Source organism: Cheilinus undulatus, linkage group 18 (assembly GCF_018320785.1).
Source record: "Cheilinus undulatus linkage group 18, ASM1832078v1, whole genome shotgun sequence".
Lineage (NCBI taxonomy): Eukaryota > Metazoa > Chordata > Actinopteri > Labriformes > Labridae > Cheilinus > Cheilinus undulatus.
The window spans coordinates 28,655,445-28,669,402 of NC_054882.1; the positions used below are offsets into that span (position 1 = coordinate 28,655,445).

Consider the following 13,958-nt stretch of genomic DNA (forward strand, 5'->3'; position numbering starts at 1 on the left):
TAAGTGAGAAGCAGAGGGAGCCACAACATGTACTAAGGGTAGTTTGAGGGACAAGAGAGCTAAAGATGAGAGAAAGGCAGTTACAGAAAAGGGAGAATGACCTCAGCAAGGTGGAACCACTTTAGCTTTGAGGAGTCTGACCTAGAAGAATGTAAAATAACTGACAGAATTTGATACAAGGAGGTGGCTACCCCTCAAATAAATACATCATATTAATTTCAACATTAAAATTCACACACAAATGCAATGTCACACAGATGTCAAATCAATGAGTAATATTTGATAATTGTGATCTTAATAAAAATCTTGATTGATTTTCCTATAATTGTGCAGAAAATCTACTTTTCTCTTAATTTCTTGCTTCACTGATTTCCTATCCTTAAACACAACACAATATGTAGAATATTTTCAGCTAAAGCTGTTTAACACCAGCGATGCAGCCCGAGCTGCAGAGGCTCCTTTCTAAAGAGAAACACTTAAATGCAGGGGCCATACAAAAATTATGCAGAAGATATTAGTTCAGTTAAGGGTTGCAACTAGTCACTTTACGGAGTTATTTCACAATAAAGAAATCTCTAAATATGTGTACAACCGTCTCTTTAGCTGATGTGAGCAAAATTATAATCTATAAAGATGACGTAGTGAGATCACCTTGAGTAGCTGAGAAGGTTCTGAATTTTAGTGTTATAAGCAATAATGTTTATAAAAGTGTGTAAATGAATCATATACTTTGTGTGTGTGTCTGTGTGTATGCAAATGAAAACAGGTGCTCTTTTCCACCCAGAAGGAAAAGCAATCTGCAGTGTCTCAGGCAGGTGAAGTGCTCTGATGTTCTATTTAAAAGCCAGGGTCACTTTTCTCATCTCAGCTGCAAATTAGAGACGGGACCTCGCTGCTCTATATCGCTCCAGCTCTTTCTCTCTTCTCCTCTGATCCTGAATGTCATAATTGTGCACAGACACGTCATGAGAACAGGTGAAATGTACACAAACAAAAGTACCTGCATTGTTGTGGGGCTGTACAAAAACAATCTAAGTTAACCTCAAACCCGCTGTTAAAAATGTGTCCTGGGTTTAAGCTACAAATGTGGCACTATCACAGCAGCACTGTATTCACTATACATTCTAGTACAGTTGTCTGAACATTACAATAATGCAATAACATAAGGCATTAAATGGATATTAAATCTGCTGTTAGTTGTTTAAGGGTTGTGTCAGCTACATTACTAAAATGATACCCTTCTTACTGTCCTAGAATTTGCCACCTGGACACCAAATATCCCAATAAATACCAGATAGTAAGGGGGGAAATATTTTACAATATGGGTCAACTGAAACTTTAACTTAGATTGCCCTACCATAAAACATATTTTAGACACATTGTTTGTATCAGTAAAGAGTTAGGTGCATTTTTAAACCTTACATATTTCACTTTATTGTTAAAGTATCACTGTTTGATCTACTGTTAATATCATCTTTGAAGTCAACACATCACACATGAAGAGCCAGGTCATCAAGAAATTAGAAAATTTTGCATCCTTTTTTAAACAAAAAAGAAACAGACGTCCATCGTTGGTATGAAGGTTATCAAAATGTTTGATACTTTTTCCATCACCTTGATACAGCAAGTTTTAAAATGATACTATCTCTTATCTCTGTTAAATGATCAGTACTAATCTTTAAAAATCTCTTAAGTTGTATTTTTAAACAAAATTTGCTACAAGAGAAACTGCGAGAATTGTCTAAAGTGAACAAACACAATGGCAAAATTTTGGTTCCAAACATTCCCAACAGTGTAGTACCATGACGATGCCATTGTATTTGTGCTGTTCACCCAAAAATTGCATGTACTACTTTTGCTCTGACCCATGACACGTCTTTATCCATTTGATGCAATTCTAAAGCACTGTGCAGTGTAGAATTTCTTTGCTTCTCTGCTTTTTTTTCTTCATGTGTGAGTGCATTAGGAAGTTGAAAGATTTATGTTTCGAGAAAGGGTTTGTGGTGTTGTGTAAAGTTGTGTGCTTTTCCACTTCCAAAATTAATTCTCTGTCTCTATGGTGTTGTGTTAGCTTTGTGCCCCTCAGACTGACTGATATTCTGTGACTTGTGCCACAGGATGAGGCTTATTGTTGATATAGTGGTGAAATTTATGGTTGGGAGGGGAGCTTCTGGTAGAGATGGACCAGAGTGTGTGCTGTATACTGCAAAGATGGACTGGAAAAGGAGAGATTTGCTCTGGGGTGTACTTTATGTGTAGGATGATTGGGTTTCTCATGGGTTCTTTTGATGATAGGATTTTGTCTTTTTTTGTTCTGTTCTTTGCTTTGTTTTATTCATGCCTTTGCTTATTGTGAAGGCCTTTGTAAACTAAGTGCTGCATAAATAAAATGATTATTACTCGATAGCGCTGAAAGAGAATGATATTTGAGAGTTAGATGGTGCTGGCAGAAGTTTGCATGCAATTCTAAATACTCAATTCTGGGTGTGAAACTAACCTTTTGTTGTCCTGGTATCCCAACAGGTATTGAAATTTGATGTTTGAAATTTGCCAGTATCAAATCAAGCTTTAAATTCTGGTATCACTACCACCCTAGTTTGTGTTGTAACTCATAATCTGGTGGCCATATTGGAGGACCAATGCTTGATGAATTGTCTTTGCATTGCTGGAAAGATCTGGAATTTATTTTTCCTAAGGATAAACCACCATTACACTGTGTTGAGAAAGGTAAGCTTGTTGTCTTTGGCAAGTTTGTTTGGCAAGCCTATTTGCTAGCATAAAAGACTTGGATATCTTACAACAACCGTCTTTTTTAGATTATTTTTGTGGCTTTCTGTCTTTACTTGACAGGAAAACTGAAGACAGACAGGAAATGTAGGTAGAGAGAGTAGGGAAAGAAAATGTACCAAACAACACTAGGATAGGATTTGAACCTGCAACCAGCACGTCAAAGACTGTGACCTCTGCATTTTGGTGCCTATTCTACCAGCTGTGCTAGACCAACAACACATGTCAACTGTTTCATCTTTTTAATTAAGCTTACAGCATATAAGATCCTACATATCTGTTTATTTAAGAGCAAATGAGTTGATTCTCTTAAAACAGAAATATCATCCACCACAAAAAAGGTACACTTGGGAAATAAATACAATCTACTTATTGATTTTTACACATGGTGTTAAAATTTCTGCATGTTTATTGTTCTCCAACACACCCACATGTAACCACCTTCTCTGTGTTTCTGACTCAGCTGTCTTTATTGTGGTGATGTTGTACACTACATTGAGATGAATACAGATTACAGTCTCTCTGCTGACACCTCACACCTGCAGTTTGATCAGCACCACCTGTTGTTTGGCTGCTGACAGATGTGAGAGTGTCGTGGTGAAATACGCACCATACTGATCTGTTATCAGGACTTACCAGGTGAGGGGGGCTGGATCTTGACCTGCTTCCTGCTGTCCCCTCCAGTTATGCTGCTGCTGTTGCTGTCTGCCGGTGGCTCCTCTCCCCTCTCCATCTTACACTCGTAGGCAAACAGATACTGGATGTACTGCTTCTTCAGAGCGCTGGCAGAGCTGCTCGATGTCCCCACATTCAGGGTGCTGGAGAGCTCGCGCCATTTTTTGTTCTTGTTCACCTGAAAAGTTGAGGGTCGGGGCGATGACAAGATATTGATATGTCAAATGAGGATCACTGGCCACAATAAGGTTGCAGTGTATCCTTTCATTGTGCTGATGTTCTCCCACTGTTACTCTGTAGCTTCAGGCATACACTTGTCATTTTGCCTGGAGTATGGTAGACCACAGGCTGCTTAACTTAATAAAAATAATCAATTCCATGGTTGGCCACTTCATGTTTTTGTACTTACTGTGACCACAAATCGACAGGAGATTTGCACATCATTTTTACTTGTTTGTAATTTTAGCCCAAAAAAGCACATATGGTCAGACAGTTAGGGACAATTGCATACTAAAATAACGCTGTGGTTTACATCTATGATGCTGTTTCCAGATGGCATATTTAAGGTATATTTAGCTCCTGATTTCTCTGGGTGTTTTTTATTGCTACTGTGTTGTTTGTAAAGATTTATATGTTTTGGGTTGTTATTTGCCAATAGACACATGTTTACATAAACAATAAATGTCACACATGTTATGACATTTAAAGGTATGTGGGATCTTGAAGATTAACTCCCCGAGACTAGTTATGTACTTTGTTGATTCACTTTTATCCCACCATATCAACAGCATCTGTCTCCCTTTTACCATGGCAAGGCCTCCAATCTCCCGAACTGTGATGTAAAGCTTCCAGAGGTCCAGCGGCTTCTTGCCAACAATAGGGAGCTGGGCGACAGGTGTGCCCCGCTCCTCCATGAAGGTGAGGTATCGCTCCACCCAACCTCGTCTCTCTGGTTCCACACCCATCTCATACAGCCGTGTGATTCGCTCCCCACTGAGAGAGGAGGAGTTGGGATTGGCTTTCTGGTGAATAGAAAGGGGTAAACAGTGGAAAAGTAGTCTTGATTAAAGTTTATGTAACTTTTTTACTATAGACCCGTTTCTTGCATTTGCCTTTCACCAATCAGGACACAGCATATTAGCATCAAACTAAGTGATGGAGAACATAACAACCCCAGAAATATTTAGCAAAAATATGTTAATCACCCCCTGGTGGCTGGGTACTGTTAAGGGACTGATCTTACTTTAAGAGCCTAAAAATTAAAAAAAAAACATTTGAAAATGAAAAAAAAAATTACTTTTGAAATATTTTAATTAGACCAAAATGTCCTATTATTTGAGTTTATTTCAAAGTCTGGCCCCCAAACCACCTCTTAAGAAAAATGCTGGCCCTTGTACAAATGTAGTTGATGACTGCTGATATAGAGGTTTAGTACTTCAGAGTTCATTTAAAGAAGAAAAATATCCTTGCTGTTCAACAGGTTGATAAAATTTAATTATTTGTGGGGGTTAGATTTATGTTTATATTGTGCTTTAAGGGTTGTTGTATTCTTTCTGTTGTGCTTATGTCAATGCGGGGCGGGGGGGTCTGGTCTAAGAAGCAGTCTTTAGATCAATTACAATTATGCGAAATCTTTATGGTCCATTAAGAGATATTTTATGTTTCCACTAATTAGAAGTTATGTAATTTTGTTCTCTGTGTTCATGAAATGATATAATTCCTGTTCTTATTAATTAAACAAAAAAAATTCAGCAGTAAGCACAGTGTTTGAGTTTTCAGCTCTTACAGGACTGGAGGGGGTCTTGAGGGGCCAGGGGGGACTGCTGATGCTGTCGCTGTCATCACCGTGGTACGAAGACAGGCTGGCAGGGCTGGGTGAGAGCGGGGAGGGTACGGGCAGGGCACCTCCTGGCGTGGCTGGCTGGGACACGCACTGCTGGGAGCCACTGCTGTTGTTATTGTTGCTGTAGCCGTCCTGTAGCTGCTAGGAACAGAGAGGAAGAAGACACAGCGCTTTAAAGTCTCTAAATTGGATTCTTTGATTCACTTTAGATCAACACAAGTGTGCTACTTGCCAGCATCAAGGTCAAGTTTGAAATTCTGCAAAACTAAATCAGTCAATATGTGTGTCAGTGGTGTGGTGCAAACATGAGTGCATAAAATACATTAAATACCGTACTTAAATGTAACAATGTGGCACTTGTACTCCGCTTGAGCATTTCAGTACAGAATGACACTATGATTTTACAATTTACAATGCAAGGCATTACTTAAGATAATCAACGTGTATGGAAATGTAGTCATTTAAGAATCTTAAGGCCACGTTATTCCTGTAATGCTGGGTAATTTGGTCATGCTATTTTATTGTATAAAAAATCCCTGTGCAGTGATGTGTCAAATGTTAGGTTAAGGTGCCTGAAATCTAACTTAAGGATGGGAATCAGGTGAATCTACTTCCCTACTTCACACTTTTTCTGTGTGTGGCCATTTAAATCCCCTTCTTCTATTGTGTCTGCGTACATAAATGTACAGTGCTTAACAAATTTATTAGACCACCACCCAAAGTAAGGTTTATGCCACAGCTGCCCTAAATTAACAGCATTGGTAATTACTAAAATCATTTTTTTATGTTATTGCAATGGTTAATACACGAATATGTAGAAGCTCTTTAATGCTTTTTAATGCTAAAATATAATTATTATTATTGGTATCCATGAATTTTCAAATTTACTGATTTACAAAAAAAAAAAAAAACCCTGAAAAAATAGTAAAGCACATTATTATTTCTTCATAATAGTTATTTACTTGCATTCCTGAACAGAAAAATGAGTTTTAGCGGTTGAATGTTATGCTTGATTAATTTCTGACTTCTCAGAGAAGCCCAGTGAGCCGGCTCAAATTTGGGTATAAAAAGGTGAATTCAGTTTGAAATCCCTCATTCCTGTTCAAAATGGTAAAACGTGGAAAGCTCACTGAAAATTAAAGAGTCTGCATTAAAGCACTTCATGATGCTGGATGGTCTCTGAGACAAATACGACAGGTGGTCTAATAAATTTTGTTAAGCACTGTATATGCATGATTTAAAATACACGCAGATCACTATATACGCTTATATACTGTGAGTGCGCAAACCTTCATAGAAGCTCCACTTTGTGAAAATCCCTCCATGTAGCTGACATTAGTGTGCATGTGGGTCTGTTTCTCCTGTGACTGTGTGTATATGTGTGAAAGAGACTGCGAAAGAGGGAACAACAGCTTGACAAGTGCTTCTGGACTGTGTACAGAATGCTCATGTCAGCAAAACCTTATCTTTCTCCCTCTCTCTTTCCCCGTCTTCCTCTCTTTCTATCTCCTTCCCTCCCTCTCGCTCTCTCTCGGCAGACAGATCATCTCTTTTGGGAGCACTAGGGGTCTTTCTGGCTGCTCTGACTGCCTTAAATAATTCAAAAGGCCCTACTACCGTAATCAGCAAAAGAAAAGACAGGGATTTGGAGGGAAAAGACGTGTAGTGGATGTGATGGAGGCATGTGTGCGTGTTGGTGTGTGAGTGAGAGAGAGGTTGTTAAGCAAAACAAGAGGAGGGGGTAGAAAAGAGCAAAGAGCAGACTTCTGTTGTTGCTGAGCTGAGCCAAGCTGAGCTGCAATTGTAGGGCAAAATGAGAAGTCAGCATTGTGTATTGGGATGTTTGTGTGAAGGCACTGAGGAAGTAGTGTGCAGGAGAAGGCTGGAGTATAAAAATGTGCCTGTATGATTGACTAGGAAGGCCAGTTTGAAGCTATTTGTCTTATGTTTAAGAAATAAAATCTGATTGTGTGCATCTGTCTGTGTTGTAATTGAACGTGTGTACATTTAAGTATGTGCTGCAGATGCCAAGCCTTCTCTTTCTCCAAGAGTCTCTCTTTTTTTGCAGCTCGGGCTGCCAAAACATCAGCAAGAAGAGAGTGCTGGGGGCAAAAACAAAGCGAGGAAAACATTAGGAATGGTAAATGTTAAACAAATCATTAAATATGGCGAGAAAACAACAGAGGCGCAGCCCACTGTGCTGAGGCAGCATATGCTGATCACATTTGGTTTGCTTCATTAGGGGCAAGCAAGATCAAAAAACAAAACAAAACACACAAAAAAACAAGAACAAGAGGGAGAGAGGGAATTGCAGAGGAAGATGTGAAAAGGAAAAAGGTCAGGGAGATACCTTTGGTTTGTGAGGCTCGTTGGCGTTGGAGCTGCTGTCGTCTTTTAGGTCCGTTTTTGGTTTTCCATCTGAGCTCATCATCCCGTCTCCCGACACTCCCATCGCTCCTAGAGAATAAAGACACATTGATTTAAAAATGTTTGTACTGAACTTTCACAGAAGAGAATGAATGACTTACAATATTTTCTGAGAAATAGCTTTTCGCTTTGGTCATAAAGATAAGAATTGTCTCAGTTGAACTACTGTTGAACTCAACACACGCTTATGTTTCTTTCTTTTTTCAAATAAAAGGCTTCATCCTAACAGGTATCCTTTCATTACTGCAGAATGAAGAGGTGTACTTGGTATCTTTTTGTATTGGGCTCCATTCAGTGTGTTTTAACTCCCTAAAATGAACGGTACCGTTTTTATGTGTGCTGAAAGCAACTGCATAATGGTTTCCAAAATGTCACAGACAAAGTCAGACAATATAAAGCGATTCAACGTCTTTCTGCAGTTTTAAACATTTTCTTCTCTCTTTCTGTTTTCTCAAGGCCCCTCTTAAGCCTGTCCAGCCGTTCATCTCAAAGGGAAGATTGTGAAAGAATCATATGAAAAGACTGCTGCTTAAGGAAGACGTAGCAAAGAGAATGAGATAAGACTCCACTAAAAGCGAGCCAGTGTGCTCTTTCAACCTTGCCGGCTGCACGTCATCGGTGTGGGAGAAATCATCCATGTTCTCACACATTCAAAGAGACGATAGAAAGGGAAGGGTGGCATTCAAGAGATGTTGGCTGACAAGAAGACTTGTTTCTGTTTTCAAAGACTTTTGTGTACCTTCATGAGGATTCTAAGTGAAGAAGCGTTAAGATCCTTAAAGACGACTTTTTCACCGTGCCAGCTGCATATTTCTTATTAACAGAGAGCAGGGGTCCTTGGATGCAAGGCTCTCCTCTTTATTTTTCCTGTGTGTGCTGCAGCACGGTGGGAAAACTAATGGCTTTTTACTGTGCCCAGGGGCAAGCCAGATGAGTTTTCAGGAACCTTGGCACTCTAATTCCTTTGAAGTTTTTCCAAATGTCACGCATTCTGATATTTGGTTTTGAATAAAAGGTGCCTTTCATTTTTTGGAGCCACACTGCTCTCTAAGGTGCGTTTAGCAACAATGCAGCAGGTCGAAGGGTTGAAAGAAAAGGGGATGCACCACATTAATCTTTGCTCACTGGAGGGCCAGCTCTACGGGAAAAAGTGAAGCTCTGAGAAAGTAGCCCATGTTCAGAGAGCTCTCTTGATTTCTCTGCCTTTTATCTTGTGCCCCTTCTGCTCTGCTCTCGCTCTCGCTGCCTCTGAATGGGAACAATCCTGAGTCCATTCTACATTCAACATAAACACGTAGGTTAATGTGTTTAACATTTACACCAGGTCTGTGCGTTCTTATCCAGCAGGTTACTGTCTGTATTATCAATGTGTTTCCTTTACATTGCACTGGTGATAAGCCAGTGGAGGTGCTGCCATGTCTTCATTTGAAACCTTTATATCTGAAAGTGAAGGACTGAAGGGGGTTGACAGGTGTGTAAATAGGTTCAACTATGAAGGGTAATTTACTCAATATCTCCCTTGGCATATACAGTTGCAAAAAAAGTATTGGACCCTTTAGAATGATCTGATTTTCTGCACTGATTGATCATCAAATTCGATCTGATCTGCATCTAAGTCACAAGTATAGACAAACACATTGTGCTTAACCTAATACCACCCATATTATCATACAATTTAAAGTCTTTATTGAACACAGCCGTTAAACATCCCCGGTGCTGCTTGAAAAAGTAAGTGAACCTCGGCTTTAATAAGTGGTTGAACCTCCTTTGGCATCCAGGTAGCTGCTGATCAGACCTGCCCAACATTCAGGAGGAATTTTGAACCATTCTTCCTTACAGAGCTGCTTCAGGCTCTGACTCCAAAAGGTGGATTTTCTCTTTTTGAGGCATGCTGTAGATTCACTTTCATGTTTAGGGTCATTGTCCTGCTGCATCACCCAACTTCCTCTGAGCTTCAGCTGGAGGAGAGCCACCCTGACATTACCCTACAGGATAACTTGATAAATGTGGTAATTCATTTTCCCCTCCATGATGGTGAGTGGCACAGGCCCTGAGGCAACAAAGCAGTCCCAAATCATGATGCTCCCAACGCCATACGTCACTGTGGGGATGATGTTCTAATGCTGGTACGTGGTACCCTTTTCATGCTACACATAGTGCTGTGTTCTTCCCCAACAATTCAACCTTAGTTCATCATTTCACAAAACAGTAGTGCTGTAGAGTGTCAAGGTGCTCCTTGGCAAATTTCCGGTCTGCAGTGATATTTTTTAGAAAGCAGGGTGTCCTGCTATGAACACCATGCCGTTTTGATCTTTTGTGTATGGTAGATGTTTTCTTGTTCCAATGATTCCTTAAGCATTCAGCTGTTACTCCAGGGTTCCTTTTCAACTCCCCAAGTATTCTTCATTGCCCTAAGAGTCAACCTGGCTGGGCACACTTCCACGGTGAGTAGCCACGGTACTGTATCATATCCAGTTGTCTAACTGTGGACTGGTAAATACCTGAAGTCTTTGCATTCTGGGATAAAAACAGACACTATGGCAATGAGCTTACCCACTAGCTGCAGGGATGAATGAAAAATGGACTATAAACAGATACAAAGAGTTACCAGTGGATTTTACCTTTAAAGACCCTGGAAAGTTAGCCAAGTTCCAGGCTTGCTAGAAAAGTTCTTTTAGAGCTACAGAGGCATTGGGTAGCATCATTAGAATGGCATAATAGGGGACTTTTGGAGGAAAAACAGGTAAGTGGCTAGTTTTTGTAGTTAAAAAGTTATCCAGCTTTGAGTAATTCATGTCTCTTCATGTCATACACAACAACGCCGGTCTCAGAAGGTTAAACAATTCTTGATTGAAAGTCTTCTGAGGTCTCTTTTTTCGCGAAGCATGGCTCACAGCAGCAGATGCTTCTTGTGAAGTGCAAACTCAGAGTTTGAGTGTTTTTATAAGTCACAATAGCTCTACACCTGGCTCAAATCTTGTTTAATTGATTCGACTTCAGATGTGCTAACTACTGATTCTAATGAGCTCTTTTTGGAGTCATTAGCCTAAGGGTTCACTTCGTCCAGTAGCCCTGTGAATGTTTAATGGCCATGTTCAATAAAGACTCTAAATATTATAGTTTTTTGTGTAGTATTAGGTTTAGCACATTGTGTTTGTCTATACTTGTCTCCATACTCACATCTGATGACCAATTAGATAACTTCAAATGGTTCACATACTTTTCTTGCCAGTGTATGCATTTTTCCCATTGTGGAGGTGACACTTGAGATGAGATGACAATTATGTCTGCTCTACTTGTGCGCCTCTTTTAAAGTTTAACATGCCCCCAAACAATAGACACATAAACAGAACTTCCCCTAATGAGCTTGTAGCTAGTTTACCTGAAGGTGGCATACTGTAGGCTGGACCTTGTGCATTTCCCATGGCTGAACTGTTGTTTCCTGTTGGTTGGCTGTAGGGGACAGCGGCAGTCATGGTGCTCACTGGGCTGACGCCAGGACCTTGATAGCTGCCCTGCCTGCCACAAAAAAAGAGCAGAGAAGATGTGAGAGGAATTTGTGGAGTGGAATCCAGTGGAGATTTGCGATGTAATGGCAGGCTGTGGAGAGATAAGTGGGTCACAGTAAAAGCTGCAGAGGAACACAAGCTACAAAATGATATTTGGCAGTCTGTCTTTGCCATAGTCCTCTATTGTTGCTGTAAACACCAAGCAGCATGTATATCTGGAAGTGGCAATAAAAAGCACAGCATGCATGTCCCTGATCAAACAAACAGCTCTTCTAAAAGGCTGAAGATGAGCACGCCACATCCCCTCCCTTTTCTCCCTCTTCCCCTACCTCTCCTTCTCCCACAAGTCATAATTTAACTAATTAAGGTGTGCTTTTGGAGAGGATCATGTTATTTGTTGCCATGGTGACAGCAGAAATCAATCCTGCTCAATCTCCCTGCCTCTCTCTCTCTCTCTCTCTCTCTCTCTCTCTCTCTCTCTCTCTCTCTCTCTCTCTCTCGGGTGGCTCATCACATGGCGTTGCAAGTGACATCAGAGGGGCTTATCTGCAACCTGCTGAATGCTACCCATCCATGAGTGTATGTTCGTTTGTGTGTGATTGAAGGCAGCATCTATCATTGCATGCCAGGAAGCCAGGCCAAAGCCGGTGACACGGGGGCTGAAAGGGAACACCATGTTTGGAACAATTTGCTCTGTCTCCTGCTGACTCAAGATTATCTCCTGGACAACCATATAAAGAAGATTGGGTGAAAGAGGGGAGACAGATGGAGAGAAAAAAAACATGTGTGCTAAAGAGAGAAGACTGAGAATAGTGGATAAAACAAAATTAGAAGTGAAGACAGGGGAGGAAGAGGTAAAAAGAGGGAATCTGAAGAAAGAGGAAATGTCAGTAAAAGGAAACATCAATACACCACAAGGAGGAGCATTTGGTTCAAAATGCAACATGACGAAAAGAAAAATGCTAACAGGATTTATGTCAGTCAATTCCTTCAAACTGGCATCTCTCTCACTGTCACACAGACACATAGTGTAATACCTCATGTTGGAACCGATACACATAGCCTAAGAGGAGGGATTGGCTTGGTAAACCTCCCCATAATCTCATCTCACAGATGTAATTAGTCATAGAGCACGGCTGATGATACATATGTAATCCCTCTATGGGGGCTGAGGTGCACTGGGGAGCTCCATGGCAAAGAAACAAGCTTGCACCAAATCCACACTTATCTGGCCCCATTTCTCTATAACGGGGGAAATATAAACTCCTCTTTTTCTGCCTACGTGTTCCCTAAAAAGCTTTGTGTGAGTCAAGACACAGAAATAAATGAAGCTTTTGATCGCTGTACCTTCTCTCTCAAGTGAAAATTTATTCTGCAAGCAAAAAAAAAACGCGCTATTAAACCAGCAAGGAAAAATAAGTTAAGAGATGCCAAATGCCTGCATCCTTACTGTACAGATGCCCCTCACCCACCTTAAGCAATATAAGCATAAGATCTCATGTGTATGGTGAAGTATCCAAATCAACAACAACAACAACAGCGGTTGGAGGTTTTCGGCTGTGGCGCTCTCCCATTATGACTAATTCATGTCATAAAAAAGCCCATTAGAAAGCACTTGATGGAGGCATTGCACAGCGTTTAATCACACTTAATATATGCATGTGCCGCTATCGGGGAAAAAAAAAAAAACGGCACAGCGCATTCATCTTGCTCTCGGGCACCTTTGTGCCAGGGAAAAAAAAACATCCTGTTGCAGCAGAGAGAGAAAGAGAAATAGTGAGTGAACGAGGGGAGAGATGGAGAGATGAGAATAAAAGGAGAGAAAGAAAAGTAGAAAGGAGGTGAGGAAGATGGCGGGAAATTAAGGCAAGAAGAAGCCTGAGTAGTTGTGTGTATGGGTCCCTGGTGAACCGGCGGGGGGCGTATTCTCAGCTCAAGGCCCCAGAGCTGGAGGTAAGAGCTGTTCCAAGAGACAGAGCCGAGGGAACTCAACTCTCAGTAAGAAGCAGAGAAACAGGATTCTGAACACCATCAGGCCAGTGCACTCAGATTTTGGCCTGAAGAGAGGAAGGGAGAAACAGTGCAGAAAAACTACCTTCCTCTGATTTTATTTTTAAAGTTATTATCATAGGTGGAGCGAGGGAGTGACTAATGGGGCTAAAGCCCTGAATGTTTTCTCAAAAGCCCAGAATCTTTCAGGTTGGTTATTGCTTATCAGTGCCCTGACAGATAAATGCAAAAAAAAAAACAAAAACAAAAAAAAGAGTTAAAAAGCTGGGCCTTAACCCGCTGGGGTCAAGAAGCTGTTTTTTTGGCTACTTTTGATTTTGCCTTTATACTTCACCTTAAAAAGCGTTTACCTTGCTTTGCGTTGTTGGTATCATTTTTTCAGTACAACCTCACATGTATGATTTTACAGTTTTTTAATTTTTATTTTGACGTACTGTATAAACACACTGGACCTAAAATCACACAAAAAACATCAAATCTGAGTAGAAAAAGTTTGTTCTTTTTAATGTGAAAACCACAAACATGATTAATGAACCCCTTTATATCTAAGAATGCAAACACAAGTTATAAATTTCAAAAACTTATGTTCAAATTTAGTAAACAACAAAGTTATATACAACATTGCATGGCATTAATTATTAATCATAAGTCTGGCTTTACTTGGCCTATCAACAAAATGGAAAAACTGGTCTTGAAATCCATACTTG

At 40.3% G+C, this 13,958-nt stretch overlaps 1 protein-coding gene across 5 annotated transcripts in view; it reads right to left on the minus strand.

Moving 5' to 3' along the window:
- LOC121526521 (AT-rich interactive domain-containing protein 1B-like) overlaps positions 1–13,958 on the minus strand; it is a 255,600-nt gene that overhangs the window by 15,135 nt on the left and 226,507 nt on the right. For 4 of the 5 annotated variants that reach the window (XM_041813175.1, XM_041813174.1, XM_041813176.1 and 1 more), the window contains 5 exons: positions 11,115–11,251; positions 7,656–7,762; positions 5,249–5,446; positions 4,269–4,484; positions 3,424–3,640 (listed from right to left, as the gene is read on the minus strand). In XM_041813175.1, coding sequence (XP_041669109.1) covers positions 3,424–3,640; positions 4,269–4,484; positions 5,249–5,446; positions 7,656–7,762; positions 11,115–11,251 — 875 coding nt within the window. The remainder of the gene's footprint in view (positions 1–3,423; positions 3,641–4,268; positions 4,485–5,248; positions 5,447–7,655; positions 7,763–11,114; positions 11,252–13,958) is intronic. The other variant, XM_041813173.1, reaches the window with a different exon arrangement.